General features: G+C 39.3%; 1 protein-coding gene across 8 annotated transcripts in view; it reads left to right on the top strand.

The window, feature by feature from the left end:
• The window catches only part of PCDH15 (protocadherin related 15), a 443,471-nt gene extending 425,917 nt beyond the window's left edge, over positions 1-17,554 (top strand). For 7 of the 8 annotated variants that reach the window (XM_055720578.1, XM_055720583.1, XM_055720580.1 and 4 more), the window contains 5 exons: positions 5,651-5,672; positions 7,225-7,263; positions 8,553-8,626; positions 9,460-9,592; positions 14,953-17,554. In XM_055720578.1, the coding sequence (XP_055576553.1) occupies positions 5,651-5,672; positions 7,225-7,263; positions 8,553-8,626; positions 9,460-9,592; positions 14,953-15,507 (823 nt within the window). In that variant the 3' untranslated portion in view covers positions 15,508-17,554. Of the gene's footprint in view, positions 1-5,650; positions 5,673-7,224; positions 7,264-8,552; positions 8,627-9,459; positions 9,593-10,367; positions 11,838-14,952 lie in introns of all 8 variants that reach the window. The other variant, XM_055720584.1, reaches the window with a different exon arrangement.
• The last annotated feature ends 991 nt before the right edge of the window (positions 17,555-18,545 follow it).

The raw sequence follows: 18,545 nt of genomic DNA, 5'->3' as shown, positions 1-18,545 counted from the left end.
AGACTAGCCTTGAGAGATGCCTCTTTGGGAGGCAGCCACCGTGCGTGGACAGTACCAACTCACGTTACTAAGAGACACACGCCTGGTTCTCTGAGTAGGCCAGTTATCATGGACCCCATTCAGTGGCAACAGGAGAGACTCAAAGCAGAGAACGAAGGAACTGAAAACCAGCATAGCAGTGTTGATATTAGCAGTCCGCTATTTCAGAAAATAAGTGGCCCCAAGTTAACTGTAAAAGAGAAGGCAAGACAGTTTGAGCAGCAGGCTTTGCAGGAAATGAAGCAAGTGAAATCTCCTGATGTGAAATCCATCCGATCACCAACACACAGCATCTGTTTCCAAGAAGGAGAGAATGGGCTAGAGCAGTCTCCTAAAAGTGTGATTGCTTCTCCTTGCCTTCGCTCTTCTCCTCTATCCTCTTCAACACCTTGTGCTGAAGTAGTTGAACTGGAGGCCTCTGCGGTTCCTTCTGTAATCATCACTCACCACAACTACCCTGAAGAGCCTTCTCCTCCACCAGCTCGCAAACCAACTCCTCCGTCTTTTAGGATAAAATCAGTTTGCCAAAGTTTTCTAGCTCCTCAGACCAAAGAAGTTGTAGAAAGCATTCCAGATCCACCTAAAATTCCCCCACCCCCACCTCCACTTCTGCCACCTCCACTGCCACCACCACCTCCATCCCCTCCTCTGTTGCCATCACATCCTCCATCTCCACCCACAGTTTCTCCTTCTTCTTCTTCATCTCCTTTTAGCGCCCAGCACCTCTCCCCTGCCAAGCATCCAAAATCCCCTGCCAAACAGCCAGCTGTACCACCACCGGCCACAGTGCCAGAGCCTCCTCCCCGTAGGGAGCTGAAAGGTATTCTTAAAAACATTCAGAATTTAGCAGCAATCGAAAAGTCTGTGGCCAACATGTATAGCCAAATAGACAAAAACCACGTTCTGCCCAAGCACGTTTCTAAGCTCAAACTGGTTGCAACACCAGAGCTGCCAACCCCAGAAGCTGCGGCTGAGCATAACCAGCAGAATGGCAACTTGAGCTGTGTTGTGGAAGAGCTTGAGAAACGCTTTCCCTCTCAGTCGACAGCACTGTAATATTTACAGTTGGATGTTTTCTGCATGTAACATTTTGAGTGAGATGACTCTAATGCAGCACATGGTATCTGCCTCAGACTCAATAAATTCAGACTTTTCCCCTTTCTCTGCTGTGTATCACTACTTATTCAGCCCTGATCCTAAATTGAGAAACATTGTCTTTCCTGTTCACTTGGAAATTTGTAATGTACAATAACTTTACAAGTTGTTTTCAGAGATACATTTTACTGTTCTATGATGCTGGTTCTTAGTCTGTTTACCAAAAATTCTTGGGGAAAACGGTCCATTTTTACCCAAATATTGGTCATAGACAGCAGAGGGCTTAATACTGCTCCATGTTAAGCAGCCTTCACTGTAGGTAATATCAGTAAGCAGAGTGATTTTTCTGCAGCTGTAATTGGAATCTCTTGCTTTGCCCATAAAATGTACCACCTGGGAGGAATCTTACTGTCAAATATTGGATGTCAAAGAAAGCAAGTACTGGTAGTAAGCAGGCTCAGCAATAGTGAGCTGGAGTTATTGCAGTAATGCATCTTCATCTTCTGCAGGAGATGACACAGTGCTGTGCTCTGCTGGCATGCTTTGCTGGCATGCTTTCTTTCAGCTTATGTTTGCATGTCAAGTCAGAAGAAGGGTTCTGTCTTTATTTGTCAGTAAACCTGGCTGTCTTCCCTCCTGTTACCTCTGTTCTGCCTTCCATTGCATTTTTTATATTGTAACTGCATCTTGAAAGTTCTTATTTTGTAAATTTCTTTTATGTACAAAACGTTTGTTTTTTATTTTGCATGTACATGTTGTTGTTGTCTCTCTTAACTTTCATGCTAGTTTGCCATGAGCTTTACAGCTGAAAAATCTCGCTTATCTTAAATTGTAATAAAGTCACTCTGATTAGCGCTACCAAGTGAAGATTTTTCGAGTACTTATAAAATTCCATGTAATACGGATCTACTTACTGGCTGTTTTGCTCACAGTCATCTAAATCAGGCCTTCACATTAAATATGATCAATTAGAGTAGATTAGCTTGCCTGTAGAAAAAAAATGGTAAGTAAAAGCAGGTTTGGCATTTAAATGTTAGTTTGGCTCAACTTGCAGGTTTCCTCTTAGTCTTTTGCCAAAATCCAAAAGTTTTGTGTTTATATATGACAGGTTTTAAAAACATATTCAGAAAGGCAGATACTGCATAATGAAGAAAAATTAAAACCCCAATTTCAAATGTTGTAATTCTGAGCAAAAAAGGTAATTTTTTATCAGACTGTCTAGAGATCTTCAGCATTTCCATGGTGCTTGGCTTTTTCTCTTTTCTCCTTTTTTTGGGTTGTTTTTTTTTTTTTGGTTTGGTTTGGTTTGTTTGTTTTAAAATCTGCAGTTAGAACATGTATGGATGCTTCAGTCGGAAACTGCTGAAGGTAGTTTCGCTGTCTTTGTCCCAGCGCCAAACTCCATGAACTCCCATCACACAAGTTTCAGTGATACATTTATTTACTTAAAACTCCTGTTGGGCTAGACTGTAGTTCCAAGACACGTATGGCAGCTAAACGTATGAGGGGAATGATGATCGATCATAGCATTTTGGCTGTAATAGAATCTGTATAGTTTATGAGATGCACACATGTAGAATACCTGCCAATGATGCTAATTTCTCCAAGAGTGGCACAACTGAAGCACCAGCAGCAAATTGTCAAAGCTCAGCAGCTATTAGGTAGAGAAACATCTAAGATTTAAGAGTCAGAATCGGAAGATGGTGACATGTTGACTTGCTTCTGTGTGTCTGCCATGGTCCTGGTATTGAGACAGTGGGACAGTGGAAAGTGCAAGGATGAGCATGGGGAATCACCGTGCTAAGCATGTTCGAGTGGATCAACCCTTAAGACAGAGATCTGAATTGAAGGACACAAATCCCACTTCAGAGCTTGTAGACCCATAAGAGATGCTTTTGTGAAGTTCGTTACATCACTGGTGAAATACTAGACAAATGTGATTTAATCTTGCAGTGTGTAGTGTCACGCAACAAAGCTGCAGGTGTTTAGTAATTCGCAGCATAAACTCCAAAGCTTTTTATTTGTCTACAATTATTTGTGGCATTCCTTAAGCAGAAAGAATGGGCATCACACAGGAGCTCCTTTTGAAATGTTTACTTTCATCACTCTTCTGAGTCTTTGGGGGTCATGATAATCAGCTGTTCTCTAATGAGGAACACCTGCTTTCTCATTCTGGAACCTTTATTAAGTTGAAAGTTTACAAAACGTAGTTTCATTTTGTCTGGAATTAATGCAGCCTTTGTTGAATAGCCTTTGAAAAAAACCCAAAACATTCTATTAGACTGGGAAAGAAACTGTACCAAAATCACGTATTTTTAACCCAACCCAGGGAAACTGTGTCCCATTGAGATGTGTGGATGTTACTGCAGTTCTGTAGTGCTACAGAATATTTTAACTAATATAGTAGTTGGTAAGAAGTTGAGCAGATAGAAGCTTATTGACCCTTCTGCAGGTTATCTGATTTAGTTAATTAGGGTCAGCTGTGACCCTGGATGTATCTCTCATGCTTTCGTCATCAGCTTGACTGGGTTGAGTCCTGAGCAGGAGCAAAGATTGCATCAGTGCAGTCGGCTTCTTTGCAAACCCATTTGCAAAACTGAAATCAAGCAGTAGCGTATGATTGCTCATCTCCTTTCCAGAATCCTTCTCCTCAGTTCCAGCCAGGACCTGCAGGAAACCTCCATTTTAAGAGCAAAGGCAAACTGATAAACAGCTGCCTCGTCTTGGTAGTATCTGTACTATTTGGGGTTTATGATGCTTTTGTTGTTAATATGAAAACAGATACAAAGTATGAAAAACCAAATGGCTGCTGGGATGCCAGTAACTGTGAAAACCGCTGCTTCAGGCAAATCACAGTTCCTTTAACCTGTGTTAGCAATACAGACCTATGAAAGGTTGGCCCATTTTGTACATGTGAATTCATTCTTTTTTTAACTTTCATGTTACATACCAGCAGCGTATACCAGCTGCCATATTATCCTACGTCATCATAGGTACTATGTCCTCGCTTCCCATTTTGTGTTGAAGGTTTCGTTCTGACTGTGACTGCAGTGAAGTCTGGCTGATAATGTTTATCCAGAAGCAATTCCTCCCTTGGTGGAGAGCTTTAATTCCTTTCCGGAAGCAAAAGATGTTGTTTTGACCTTTGCCTTTTTGTCAGAATAGATCCTTGTGCTGTATTGAGTGAAAGGGTACTTTTTGTCTGTTGGGGGCGTTTTTTTCTTCTAATCATGGCCACGTAAAACTATAAAAGAAGTATAAGCATCTCTCAAAACACAGCATGGTGATATTTTTTTAAAAGTTGAATTCCAAATTTAATTAGTTACTTATGTTATGCTTTTAATCTGCAATATAGTGACTACTTGAGAGCAATTAAGAGTAATAGGCTTACTTATCCTCTGTGCAACACAAGACTTTCTTTATCTGAAGACTGTTGTAGGCGATATGGAAACTAAATACAGTGTTCCTCAAGTGGACTTTGAAAGTCACAGATCATCTTTTGATGATAAATCTTCATTTCAGTTGTTCATTAGTTTTATATAATATGGGCAACAGCATTAATTTAATGCTGATAATCAATTTCATGTGCTGAATATTAATACAAAACTTTATAGATTTACTCAAGTGTAATTAAAGACTTTGCCTAGACTGCTGTCTGTGTAGTAGATTAAGCTCAAAATAATTTTGAGCATTCACCCTTTCCTCCTTAAAAAAAATATTCCAGGCCTATCCTTAATAATAATGCTAAGACCTAAATTGCTGTTCCCTAGTTTTGTCTAAACCATTTTAATTTTCTGGCACAAAATGTGAAAATAGAGAACTTGATAGACATAAGTTCATTTTTCATGCATATGAATGGCTCCAAGAAAATGAATTAAAACAACAAAACATTTCCAATACAATCAAAAGCATGACGCCTGTGGCAAAATAATCATAGATAGCAAAAATAATTTAACTCCTCCCTGCTGAGCAATTGTTAGGAAATGTGTAATTTTAAGAATAAAGTTGTTACAAGAAATTAGTAAAAGAAGCTCAAGGCCAGTTTCTAGCATGTCCTGAGTGTACACAGAAAGTCCAGAAGTAGAAGAGAAGCTTAAGCCGACGCATGAAATAACAGTGTCTCTTTGTAGGTGGTCTCTGAGACAACAGAGGGGGTGACTGGGCAACGGGAATGCAAGGGAAGCCCAACACAGCGTTCACCCCCTTTCCCTTTGCTGACTTCCACTGGCTGCGCTGGCTCTCTGGCTTGTGGAGACTAGGGATTTCTTCCATTCATTTGCAATCTAAAAGCAAGAAAAGATCCCAAAGATTCAATAGCCTTTCTGATGCAATGATTCATATATCCAGAGCAAATCTGAAGAAAAACACATTTTATGTTGTAGATATGTATTTCTTTTCTTGCTAGTAATTTCTAATTACATTATCTTGTCACCTCTCTCCAGAAAGAATGGCAATATGCATCTTTACATAGTCTCACAGAAGTATACTAATTTTTTTTTCTTTTTCTGACTTCCAGGCGAGGATATGCACAGCAAGAGGTAAGGCTGTTCCCCAATTACATTTACAATATTAATTACGTCAACATACTTCTTCTATACAGCCTATGTTGTGAAACTCCTTGCTACTGGGTGTTGTAGAAGCCAGAAATATCAAGTGGTTCAAAAAAATTTCATGAGGCATAGATTCAGTGGGGGCTAGTAACAGTTGTGGCACATACGTAACCTCCAGGCTAGCAGAGTGCTTCTTGGCAAACTGCTAAAAGCAGCTTTGCAGGGAGCTCACTCCACGCTTGCTGTGTTTTCTTATGGCTGCCCAGTGGTATGGGCCAGGTACGGGACTGCACAGACCTTCTCTGCAACTCAGTGTAGTTTTGTTGTTCTTGCAGCACCTTTTTCTCCAGCAAGGAATAACACGGAAAGTTGCCCTCAGAAATCTGAATGAACTCAATTCATAATTGGAAAGTTCTCCAAAATACATTTCTGTCGTAAAGGCTGATAGATACTGCTGAGAGCTGGACCAGTTTTACTAATCTTAAGATGTGTATCCCAAGCCTACTGCTCCTTATTCAGCAGTGTTTTAAAAATTGCAAGCTTTCCATTGTTCTGCTGGGATTTTTCCTCCCTTTGCAGAGCTGATCTGTGTCTCAGTTCAGGTACAGAACTTCCCCATCTCTCAGGGTTTGGTTTTGGCCAAGAAACCTGGCTGAAATAGTGCCACCAAGTTTTGAGAGGAGTGTGAGGACGATGGTGCTGATTTTCATGAGTAAATCTGATTCTAATTTACAAAACAGCAAGTGATGTGCATCGGTCTCTCATTTGGATTTGCGGTAAACTGGAGCTGCAGAGTAATTAACAACGTGGCTACCAAAAATGACCCATGTTTAGCTGTGCCACACCAGACAACAGCCATAGCATCCTGTCAGTCCTCTCCATAGAGCCTCCCAAGGTCTTTTCCCTCACATCAGCGTGTTTTTCTCATTGCATGCTTCATACAGAAAGGAATTACACATAAGCTGTAGAGAAAACAAGTGAGATAATACTTCACTGTCTTACTAGGTATTGTGAATTAAAGTATATTTGTGGTTGTGAGGTACTCAGTTACTAGCCACAAAAGTATATAAATGTAGATAGAGAATTAAAGCTATGGTATTGCAGTAGAAGCTTGGGTAAGAAATCGTATCACTTCAGGTTTTTAATAGCTGGTTCCACACACTATACTGCAGATTCCTATAGATTTGCTTTCTACTTGTGGATAATTTTTTGTCTGCCATTGTCTCCCTGCTGTCTCCAACACACATCACATAATAGTTCTTTTGGGTTCTGATAGAAGGTTTTGAGCTAAATATTTTATAGAATCGCCACGTAAACTGGTAATTTTATTTTATATTAGGAAAAATAAATAGTGGACTGTAATAGATTAGATGCTTAGCAGTGTTCTCACCGAGTATGGAACTATCTGGTGGCTGCCATACACAAGGCTTTGAAGGACCTGTGTTCTTAGGCTTTCATTCCAATCTTAAACACAAATGGCCTGTACTTTAATTGTTGCTGCCTAATGAACCCCTTTCTAATTTCTAATTTTCTTTTCTAGCAACAGCAGTTGCTGAGACCTTCTCTTCTCAGACCAGAGGTACCACTACTTTTAACTTCTTAATTATCCTATATCTTTTTGAATGGATTTTACGTAATTTCCTAAAAAAAACTTGTCTGTATTAGGTGATCTTCACACACACACGCATGCGTGCGCACACACACATGCGCACACACACCCCCCCACACACACACACACCACCACCCCCGACTCTTTCAGATGAAAAGGAAAGTCCTGACATTGTTACCCCAATTATGTTATTGTAATTCAATACTTTAAATTTACTGCATCTTGATATTTTCCCCTTGAGGATCTTTCAGTTGCCTCCAGGGGCTCACACACACTAAAAGCTTTCCTAGCTTCGTGTCCACATTCACAGACAGAATAATTTCCTCACTGTCCAACTGCATTCTATTTTTTCAGATGTCAGTCAACTAACAATTAATTATTGTACCTAGAGGTGAACTAAGCAGTTGGCATGCCAAGGTAATGGAAGAATTAGCACACTGCTGTGAAGTGCAAAAGCAGCTCTGGATTATGAACCAAATACTTCCTATTCCAAATCTTTTAGACCCAGTATCATTTCCAGAATAAGCCATAGAGCAAACGTAGCTTTTGGGAGATGTTGCTATCAATGGTAGTACATAATGGGAATAATTTCTGCACTCATTATAAGTAATTACAACAAGATGCTCTTACACAACTTTTAATTTCACTGGACAGGAGAAAAACATCTAGGAAGCTATGAGACAGAGGTGACATACAATCCCTTGCCAAAACCTAAGCCCTGGTGCTCTGTGTCAATACTGCAGTTCAGAAGTATTCCACAGAGCAGCCTAATACCAAACAGCGTGTGAAAGGAGCTTAAGGACACACTGGCATTTTTGTAGGACACAGACGTACTTTGCTTAGTCCAATGCTGCTTATTATTGTTAATGGTTGAGAAAACATTAAAAGAGACCTGACAGTGTAAGTAAAATAGTCCTAATCTTTCAATGCAGCTTCTCCTTTGAGAGAAGCACAAGAACTGACAGTCTATTTGCAGTGAGTCCAGTTTACTAAATGAGTTTTTGACCCAGCTAAGTGAGACAGTGTCCCATGCCAGAACAGCATCTGCATTTATGTCACTCCCAGGGAATGCACCAGGGAAGGGGTCACGTAAACCTCCTCTTGGCTTCTCATTGTAGTTCTTGACAGTTGTCAATGTTCCTCAAATTATTATCATTTTTTATTTTGCTTGTTTGCACTTTAAGATGCTGTTCTTTGCACCTTTTTCATCAGTCATTACTGTGTGTCACTGCATTCAATCAGTGTTTCTCTTTTAACAGGAGTTAAGTATGGAGTCTGGAATTGATCCAGGGCAGGAATACTATGGGCAAGATTACTACAGTTATGAGCATGGGTATATTTTCATTTCCCCTATATATTTCTAAAAATGCTGCTTTTCCAGGTTGGTGCTGCTTATTATTAAACAGCATCTAATCAGGACACTTTCCTTCACCTCAGGATTACTTTAATCTTTGTGTCCATGAAGGTGTGTGCTGACAACAGAACTCTAAAAGTTAAAGGGGCATTGTATACAACTCCCTGCTTCTTTAGGAATCTTAATAATTACACTTGCAGAGTGTATACCCCATCTGCCATGCCTTTTTTATATTGCCTTTTTTATTTGAATATTTCTGCTTTCTTGGAAATTAATTTCCATCGCCTTTATGGCTCACCAGCCTGAGTTCAGTGACTGACACTTTCTGCTCACAGCCATCATCTGGCCTTTTACATTTACCTAGAAAAACATCATCCTGTTTTATTCTGATAATGCACATCTGACTGCAAGCACTTCAGGGATTACTGCTGTTCTTATAAGCTCGCAGGAATTCTCCAGAAATGATCCCAAGGAGCCTGCTCTTTCATTCCCTAATGATTAAAAAGATCCCCCCAAAAAATCAGGTACCTGGAAAGAGAAGGTCATTTCATTTGGGGGACTCTTGACTGATCCCAGAGACCTCACAATCTGGGTTGCCTTCCATTTGAAACAGGCTTGGCTTGTGTCCAATTGCAAGTTTTGGATTTTGTTACCACTAAGAAAAAAGAATAATAATTTCTCAATGGTAAAGCAAAAATAGAACAAAGATATTTTTGTCCTTTCGGGATGTGAGCCTGTGCCTTTGTTGCTCTGTGTGGAGACACACATGAACACATCTGTATGGTATGAAGAGATGATGGTGTTTTTGCCAGGTATGAACTGCCTCAGTATGGGAGCCGGCGACGACTATTGTCTCCTTCAGGAATGTACGATGAGTATGGGGAAGTCATGGTGGAGAATGATGGTGGCTACTACTACAGTCCACATGGATCAACAGCAGAAGAGGTAAGCATTTCTGGTGTGTTGATTCTGTCTCTGCAACAAGGTGAAGGACCATTAAACCTTGTCAAATGTATTTTGTAATTGATCAGAATATTGTGTTCTGCACAGACCAAACAAGCAGTTCTTCCAATGCTCATTATTGTTTGCCTTTCTGATGACCAGTAAAGTCAGTACCTCTCTCCCTTTTCCTAGAAATAAAAAGGAATTGTGAAGTTTCTTTTAATATCCACATCTGATTTTCCCTCAATGTAGATTTCTAGTTCAAAGAAAAATCCACATAGCCTTAGGTAGCTCCATTTTATATTGTTAACCAAATGAGTTATTACTAATATTCAGCCTGTAACTGGTGATTTTCCACTGAGAAAAGCAGTCTCCTAAACTCGTTCGTCATAAAGTTCACAACTGAATGTTAAGAAATTTTAAAATATCAGTTGCAGTCAGCAAAAAGTTGCCATAAATTTTCCTCTCTTTTATAATCTAATATTCAGAAATAATAGACTCTTAATCCATCACATGCGTTTTAATTAAATGAGAAGAGATAACATTTCTGAGCCAGTATTTTTCCCTGTTGCAGAGTAAGGTAGTTGTGTACTTGCAATCTATTCTCCAAGTAAAATTTTCCTCATAACTTTGGTAAAAAGCTATTCTGAAACAGGTAAATTAGTTCTGATGCTGGGGAAAAATGTTGCATTTGTTCCTATCTGCTTATTTTAGGGTACGAATTTTCACAATAACCATCTTTCAAATTGTAATCAAGTTCCATTTTCATAATTTGCAGGGGATGAGTCAAGGCAGAGGTCCTTCAAGCAGAGCTATAAGCCAGAGAGCAGGGGCTCAAATAGAAGGTAGATCTTTAGGTGGTGGGATGGATATAAGACCTGGGTCTGGAAGAGCATATAGGACCAGCCAGGGAAAAAGGAAACTAAAAGCAGTGATGCATTTAAGTCGTGTAGCAGTCAGTGCTCACAAACCAGTAGGAAGAACTGAGTCTGCTCGTTCTCCGTGGAAGAAAGCAAAGATATTCCCGATGATTCTGCAGAAAGTGAAAGGTGGTAGGAAAGATTCTAGTTACGCCAAGTTGATGTCAGGTCGCCAAGTGGACAGTGAGAAAAGCATGATTATCAGGGGAAGTTACTTCCAGAAACCAACAGATGACAGACCTTCAGTGAGAAAACTCAGTCACGTGTTAAAACGCATTAGTGTCTCCAGAAAATTTCAAGAGCCTATTAGCAAAGATTCAGTGCATGCAAGAGGAAAAGGAGAGGAAGAATATGAAACAGATGAAGCAAAATCAGGAGTTTCAATAAATATCACAGCAGAGAGTGAACACGAGGATAGTGATTATGAGAAGAAGAAAAAGAAGAGAAGAAAATATACTTCAGACGAATCATCCGTGAAGAGTAGTAGCTCTGGCTCAGAGTCAGAAGATAAAGACTACTTGAAAGTAACTCTGGACCAAGATGAAGCCACTGAAAGTACTGTGGACTCAGATGAAGAAACTGGGCACGATTTTGGGGATTCTGATGATGAGTCTGGATCCAGCTCTAGCAGTGAATCGGAGGAGGACTCATCTGAAGAGGATGATGATGAAGACGACTCTGACAGTGATGAAGATGGTAGCCTGTCAAAGAGCTCATCTACACAAAGTTCATACAGCAAATCAGGGACTAGTGAGTCCAGCAGTAGAAGAAGCACTGAAAGGTCCAGTACAAAAAGTAGAAGCGGCAGCTCTCGTGGCAAAGTGAGGCGACCCAGCCAGAAATCAAATACAAGCTCTAATGCATCAGGCAGTGACATGGACATGAGCTACAGGAAAACTTCAGGGTCCAGCTATAAGAGCAAAACCTCCTCTGCCAGCCTTGAAATAGAAGACACAATAGAAGAGGTGTCAGAAGAAGATGAACAATCAGATGTGGAGCAAGTCAGCACAAGCCCCAATGAGACAGCAGATAACTCAAATAAGGCAGTTTCTGAAACATCCGCCAGTGCAAAAACTGCTGCTACTGAAGAAGGCAAGAAACAAAAATCAGCTATTAATGGTGAGGATAGTGCAGACGAAAGCACAGAAGAGGTCGATGCAGATGCTAGTGATAGGGAGGAAACTACCAGTAAGAATGAATCTTCTTGCCTAGAAAGTGAAATCAGTGTTACTTCCAAAGGTACTGAAGGGTCAAAAAGCACAGCTAGTGCCACTTCTGGTAAAACTGCTACTTCCCCTGATACTGAGAATCAAAGCTCTGATACCAACATGAAAAGAAAGAAAACAAGAAAAAAGATGTCCCAGGAAAACAGTCAGTCTCAGTCAGATGACACCCTGGATGCTGCCGTTACGGAGTCAGAGGCTACTGGTGATTCTACATCCTTTTAAAAAGGAGAGACAGTAGGTGGACGTTTTGCAGTAAGGAGTGACCTTGTTTGCTGTGCCTTCTGTGTGGTCTTTCCTAAGCAATGCACACGTGACTAGAGACATCCAAAAAGAAAATGTCAAAGCTTACTTTTTCAGCGTTTGAACTCTACGTGCTGTCTTAAGGACAGAGCTGTAGAAAACCAAACTAATACACTTCCTCTGAGAGACTACTCAGGTATATTTAGTGGTGTGCATAGAAGGACTGATGTTCGTTGTGCAATGGCAGGAAGGGAGTACTTTTTCTCTGCTGATCTCAACAACGTAGTTAAAGATGCATTGTGTTGATTCTTAGATGTAATTGTTTTTGCGTTATGAACATTGTAGTAGTAGAAGCAAAGTAACACTGCATTTTGTATTAGCTGTGATGCGTAGCTTGATCAACCTGATGGCGCAACCCTACTAAGGGCCCTGTGTTCATGCAGGTTATGTCTGTCACAGAATGGAACACTGCAGGAAGGAAAAGGAGTAAAACATGGAATTTAGTGAAGAACAGAAATGGTGATGAGGATGAAAAGACTCTAGATGTCATACATTATTCACCTCATGTTCCCCTACTGTATAACATTTGCTAATCTTCAAATTAGTTCTCTGCTGTAAACATTAACCCTGTTTGCAGGGAGGACAACTGAAATTGCAGCAAAGCAACACTACCCAAACTGCAGAGTATTACTAGTAGAGTTGGGATTAAACTGTTTCTGGATCATGGGATTCAGGTTTCAGGTATCAGTGATGTACAGGACAGGAATCCAGAGGTAGGTGTACATAGTGATGAGCTTGGTCAGAAAAGGAAATGGATTACATTTTCCAACTTTTGCCCTTCCCATCTAACAGTACAGTGATACTGGGGTTTTTTTAAATATCTGTTTGGAAGTTTGAGATGCATAACAGGAAAGTAAGGTAACCATCACCTACGTTCTATATTTTGGTATCTGCCTTCTAAAATTCAATAACCTGTAATACCTGATGTCATTCAGTAGAGACATCTTGTAGCACTGTCATTAGCACAGCTCTGCTCATAAATGAGTGTGATTGCATGGGAAGGGCTTCAGCTCTTGGCAGCACAAGTGGCCTTTCTGTTTTCATGTAAGAAGCAACTTCTGCATGATGTACCTCCTTGTGGAGCTCTCATCTGTGCTGTCAGCACACTGCCTATGCAAGTTTTGTATACACACAAGTCATCTGTGCTTTATTTACCTTGTATTAAAACCCACAGAGCTGTTTCTCAACCACTAGATTTATCCAGAGAAGCCATAAGAAGCCTAAATAAAATTAAAGCTTTGAGCCAGTATTGGATTAGTCTTGTGAGCAAGTACTTTAAAGCTAGTACAAAATCTGGCATATGCACCAAAGCTGTGCCAGAAAGTCTCTGTTGGATAGGTGAGAGAAAAATGTTTGAATTTTTAGGATACTTGAGCCTGCTGTGCAGTTACCCTGGCAGGACAGGGTGTTGAGCTAGAAAGCATGATACTAACTTCTCAACTACTGTCTTTAATTCCAGTTGAAATGTGAACTACACTTATGACCACTTACCTATTTTTGTGTATTTCCATATAGCACAAAGTTGTAGCTGCACACGGTGTTTTAACATAAATGCCATTTAAACTAGTCAGTCTTTTCATCCACCTGAATACATTAGTGTGAAGAAAACTATGTCTTTACCAAGAACAAAAGAATAGGCATCTACATAACACGCTTAAGAGTAATCACCATCTGTTTGTACCTTGCATGATTTTCTTTCTTTAAAAATTGGCTTTTCTTATGTGCATGTGTGTGGATTGCAGTGGGAGTTAACTGTGATGGTGTCTGCTGCTTTAGTGAAATAACTGTTTTCATCATTATTTCAAGAATGATAGTAGCTTGTTTTAGAGTGCTGCAAGGAGGCATTTATTTTAAAAAGATCAGTTATCAATTAAAATAAGTAAGGGGGGTTGTGTAATCACTATTAGTACAAAGTCACAGCAAATTGTATTAACTCTTTAAATATATATATAAATTATATAAAATCTAAAGTCTCATTTCTCCACCATTTTCCATCTAATAGCAAAGCATCTCCATTGATTCCACTAGATTGGAACTGGCATAAAGCCTTGTATCAAGCTTTTCTTTTTTCAGTCAGCCCATTTTGCCAACATCGTGCCTGAGAGTTTCCCTTGTGTAGGTCCTGATATCTTTCTCTGCTTGATGTGTTGTGCATATGTAACAGTCCTGCTCAGTGCCATTTCTGCACTGAATTTACAGTGCAGTAATACTCTGGAAGAAAACTTCAAAGGCCTGCCAAGCATTTACTGATTAGTACAGTAGTTTCTTAGAAGTATTACTTACACAATGTCTTCATCATCAGTGCCTTCAAGTTTCTGTTAAAGGGGTTATTAATCTAGTTGGTTTTCACCTCTCCTTGTAAGACAGACTGAGACATTGCTTTCTCAAAATATGGCTGGCTTACCAATATAGCAATTTTCTTAAGTTTTCTTTCAGAAGGTAATGTCTCCATTCTTGGGGTTCTCTAAAGAAGGTGCACTTCGACTTAGCAGGAGCACAGCTGAATGCATCTCTAGAGAGGAAAAAAAATGCAAACAAAACAAGAAACAAACCTGAAATTTTTCACTACTTCCCAGACCTGAAGAAAAAAATTACACTTTTTATATACTCTGAATCGCATTATGCAGTTCATGAACTGAAATGATTTTATCCATCTCGTAACTTTTTAGTGCAAAGAATCATTTGCATGTTCAAGCATTAGGTATACAGGATTGGGGCACACAGATCATTGATTGTAATCAGAACAGTTAAGAAATATCTATGTACAACCTAAGAGGAAGGGTACAAAAGACTAAATTAATAAAAATTCCTATGAGTTTCTAGATAAAAGACAAGATAAACAAAAGATAGGAAAAGGGCAGGAAAATGTAAGAAATAGTCCTGAGGTTTAACAACATTTCTATTTATTGTCAAACAGTGGGCCAGAAAGAAAAGGATCAAGTTGATAGTTGACCCAGAGTATGAGACCAGCTCTACTGGAGAAGACAGTGCTCCTGATTCCAGCCAGAGGAGTCGTCTTAATAACCCAAATATTCAAAACAACATCAACGGTAACATCTACATTGCACAGAATGGCTCTGTTGTCAGAACCCGTCGCGTTTGCCTTGGTAATAATTTAAAGGTCACATCTCCAGTGAGGCTAGGGAAACAATTCAAGAAACTGGACAAGCTTGCAGTGACACACGAGGAGAATGTCCCACTGAACACATTGTCAAAGGGACCATCTTCTAGTGATAAAATGAACACAAGACCCTGCAGTGTCTCATTTGCTTCCTCTACTATAGGGGCTGAAAATATAGTAACAAAGCCAGGGGCCTCCAAAATGAAAAGCACAGAAGAGCAAGAATCAGTTGTGGATAACGAGGATGTCAAGGAGCCCTTGGAGTCACACAGTGAACACACACAGTCAGATGAAGAGGAGCTCTGGATGGGTCCTTGGAACAACCTTCACATACCAATGACAAAACTGTGACTTTTTTTTTATTTTATTTTTATTTTTACTTCAGTTTATAATAAACTGCGCTTTTTATTGTCACTGAGGAAAATGTATGAAATTTGTATTGTGCACATATGTTGTATACTACAAACGACACGCTTTAAAGTTTAAAACCAGAATTTGCACTCACATTTGTACCAATTAATTGTCCTCCCCAACAAGTATTTTGACAGGCTCCCATTTCACTAAACAATACTTCATTTAAATTAATTAGGTTTTTTGGATCTTGATTTATTGTTTAATAAACAGTAAACCACTAATAAATGCACAGCAACATTTGGCTAACTTTTCAGACAGTTCTATACATGCCTAGCTTGTTTTTCTGTATGGTACTTGTGGCTATACTGTTTAGATTTGGAAATTGTCTATTTATGTTCAAGATTTATATCCAGAGCTCTTGATTCTGAACTCAGAGTAATAAATTAAAAATAAATCCATGAAAGTCAATGGAGCAAATCCTCGGCTGGCTTAAATTTGAGTAACAATGCCAAAGTCAATAGTGATATACCAGTTTATGCAAACAGAGGATCTCGCTCAACACCTAGCTAGCAAACTTAGGTAAGAGTGGAGTTGGAGTTTATAAGTGTATAGCACTGTTACACAGAAAAGTGGAATAGAAGATTAAGTCAGATAAGAATTGCAGAGAGGAAGGAAATGTGTAGCAATTAATCTTATTCAGAGGTACCTGGCCGTGGTTTGTTCATTTTCTTTTGTAAATTAGCTCATTCCAATTTTCTTCTCTACTCTGTTTTTCATCTTTTCATCTCTTCCTGCATCAGTTCTGGGTTTTTTTCTTTATACAGTCTTTAGCTCCAGTTTTTATGTTCCATCAATAATTGTCATCCTATGGCTATATTCCTCCAAAATAAACCAGGATGAGTCACGAGTCTGTGTGATAGAAATAGGCATTAAAGAGTAATTAATAGGAAGGGGATGGATACATTTTCAAGCCCAGCTAGCTGTTGGGTTAAATGGTACAATCACCATTCCACTCCAATAGTATTGAACATAAACCTGCTGGAAAGACAAATGGATCATGGTGAAGAGGATAAAAGGTGAATATTTTACAAGGCTAATATGCATAAACAGATCTGTGAGGGGCAAAGAGTGTTGGAACACACACAGAGAATTGTTTCCAAAACTTCTAAGTAAGCATTACTTGTAAAATACACAACATGCATTTTGGCACGTGCTTATAATTTCTATTTCTACCTCAAAGTAGTGACTGTCTTGTGTTACAACTTGAATAGGGAGCTGAGAAATGCAACTGTTCACAGTCACCAATACCTAAAAGACATTAGCAATACAGAACAAAGTCTTTTACTCCAATGTGTTATAGGAAAGAAAAAAAGAAGATACATACTCACATGAGGAAGTGTCCTGTTGTATTATGCAAACTTTTTTTGCAGGATAAGATCAAACTATGTGTGAGAACAATAAGGATACCTCTCAAAAGATAGGAAGAATCAACAGATAAATGCGTGCAATTAGTAAGGAGATGATTGGCATCATCATTCTTTCCCTGTTGCTGTAGTTGAAGTTTCACCACAAGATCTGGATGACAATGGCTGTTGGTTCTGCTCTGGCAGTAAATGGACTTCTGCTGCTGCGATTGTGTTCGTTTTCGCTTTGCACAGGTTCTCCCCCACAGGATTCCTCTTACTGTCTTTAGAAGCTGTTCGCATGTTATGCCAATGTAAATGTGACATTTCTGTCAAATACCTCCTTTTCAAACTGAGGTTTCTGACCAAATATTTTGAGAGATGGTGCTTGTTTTTTAGGCATGAGAAATGCAATGTAGCCTACCATGCAAGGAAAAAAAAAAAAAAACCACCAAAACAAACAAAAAATCCGGGTATTTCTCTTTCCTAACTCTTTTATCTTGGCATATTTGCACTTGGTACCTAACAAAAAATAGCTGTTTGAAGTTTAGCTAGAGTCTGAACATATAGATAAGAATGATGAAAGAAAAAAAAAAATCTATTCTTTGAAATAACTAGTAAAATGTTCTATTTTAATCCTGTTTAAGATACTGTTATTATTTCACTACAGCATTTTTATTGCAATATCTGTCAGTTTGGTTCTTACTAAATCCTTTGATAAGGTCATATGCTTTTTAGAGAAACATTTTCTCCCAGCTACTCTTGATTTTTCTGAGGGCAAAACCAATTGTTTCTTTTTCTAGAGACTCATAGCTATACCAGCTTTAGCTGTAGCTCTGAGAAGGATTGTCAGGCCTAACACTAGTCTAGTGGTCAGTAGTGCTGTGGCTGCTTATCAAAGGCAAGACCTGTCAATACTGTCTCCTTTGTGCTGTCCAAACACTCAGAACTTCTTCAGCAATGGGTGGGTTTATCTAAAATCTCAATTTTAGCTAAACTTGTGTTACTTACAAAATCTTGAATACTGTTGGCAGAGGTCTTCGTGAAACCTTTCACAGATGCAGAAAATTTCTGGGGGTAGTTTTTCTTTTTTATTTTCCGGGGATGCCATAATGTAAATTAATACAGACTTTAGACTGTGAGCAGGCAGTGGATGCCAGAACCAACAGCAATAACAGTACAGACTGTTCAAGTAAAAAAAGGTCACTTCTACTTTTTATTTGGGAAGAGAAGTATTAGCGTGGCTTTGGTGGATACAGTAAGTAGAATAACATATCTGGGTCTTGGGATATAATTTACAGCTCTTTAACCACTGAAATCTGTGAAGCTGATGCAAGGCATGAGCATTTTCCCCTGGGTGGCAGAACTACTCACTGGCCGACTGATCAAGGTGATAATCATTGCTCCTGACATTGATTTAATTTGTACACTCCTTCAAGCAGGCACTGATAGTTTTGTGGTTTAGTATAGCATCTGCTGTTTTCAGAATAAGCAAGATTCAAATGACCGACCCTGTGGCTGTAGAAGGGCGGTGTACCACTGTGAGGCAGAACAAGGAATGTCAGGAGAAAATTAGAAACTTCTTTTCCCTCCTTTGCTTCTCCTTACTGTGAGCAGACTGTAAAGAAAGCC

The sequence above is a fragment of the Falco cherrug genome, chromosome 9, assembly GCF_023634085.1.
Source record: "Falco cherrug isolate bFalChe1 chromosome 9, bFalChe1.pri, whole genome shotgun sequence".
NCBI classification, from domain to species: domain Eukaryota; kingdom Metazoa; phylum Chordata; class Aves; order Falconiformes; family Falconidae; genus Falco; species Falco cherrug.
This window is presented reverse-complemented; position numbering and strand designations above follow the sequence as displayed.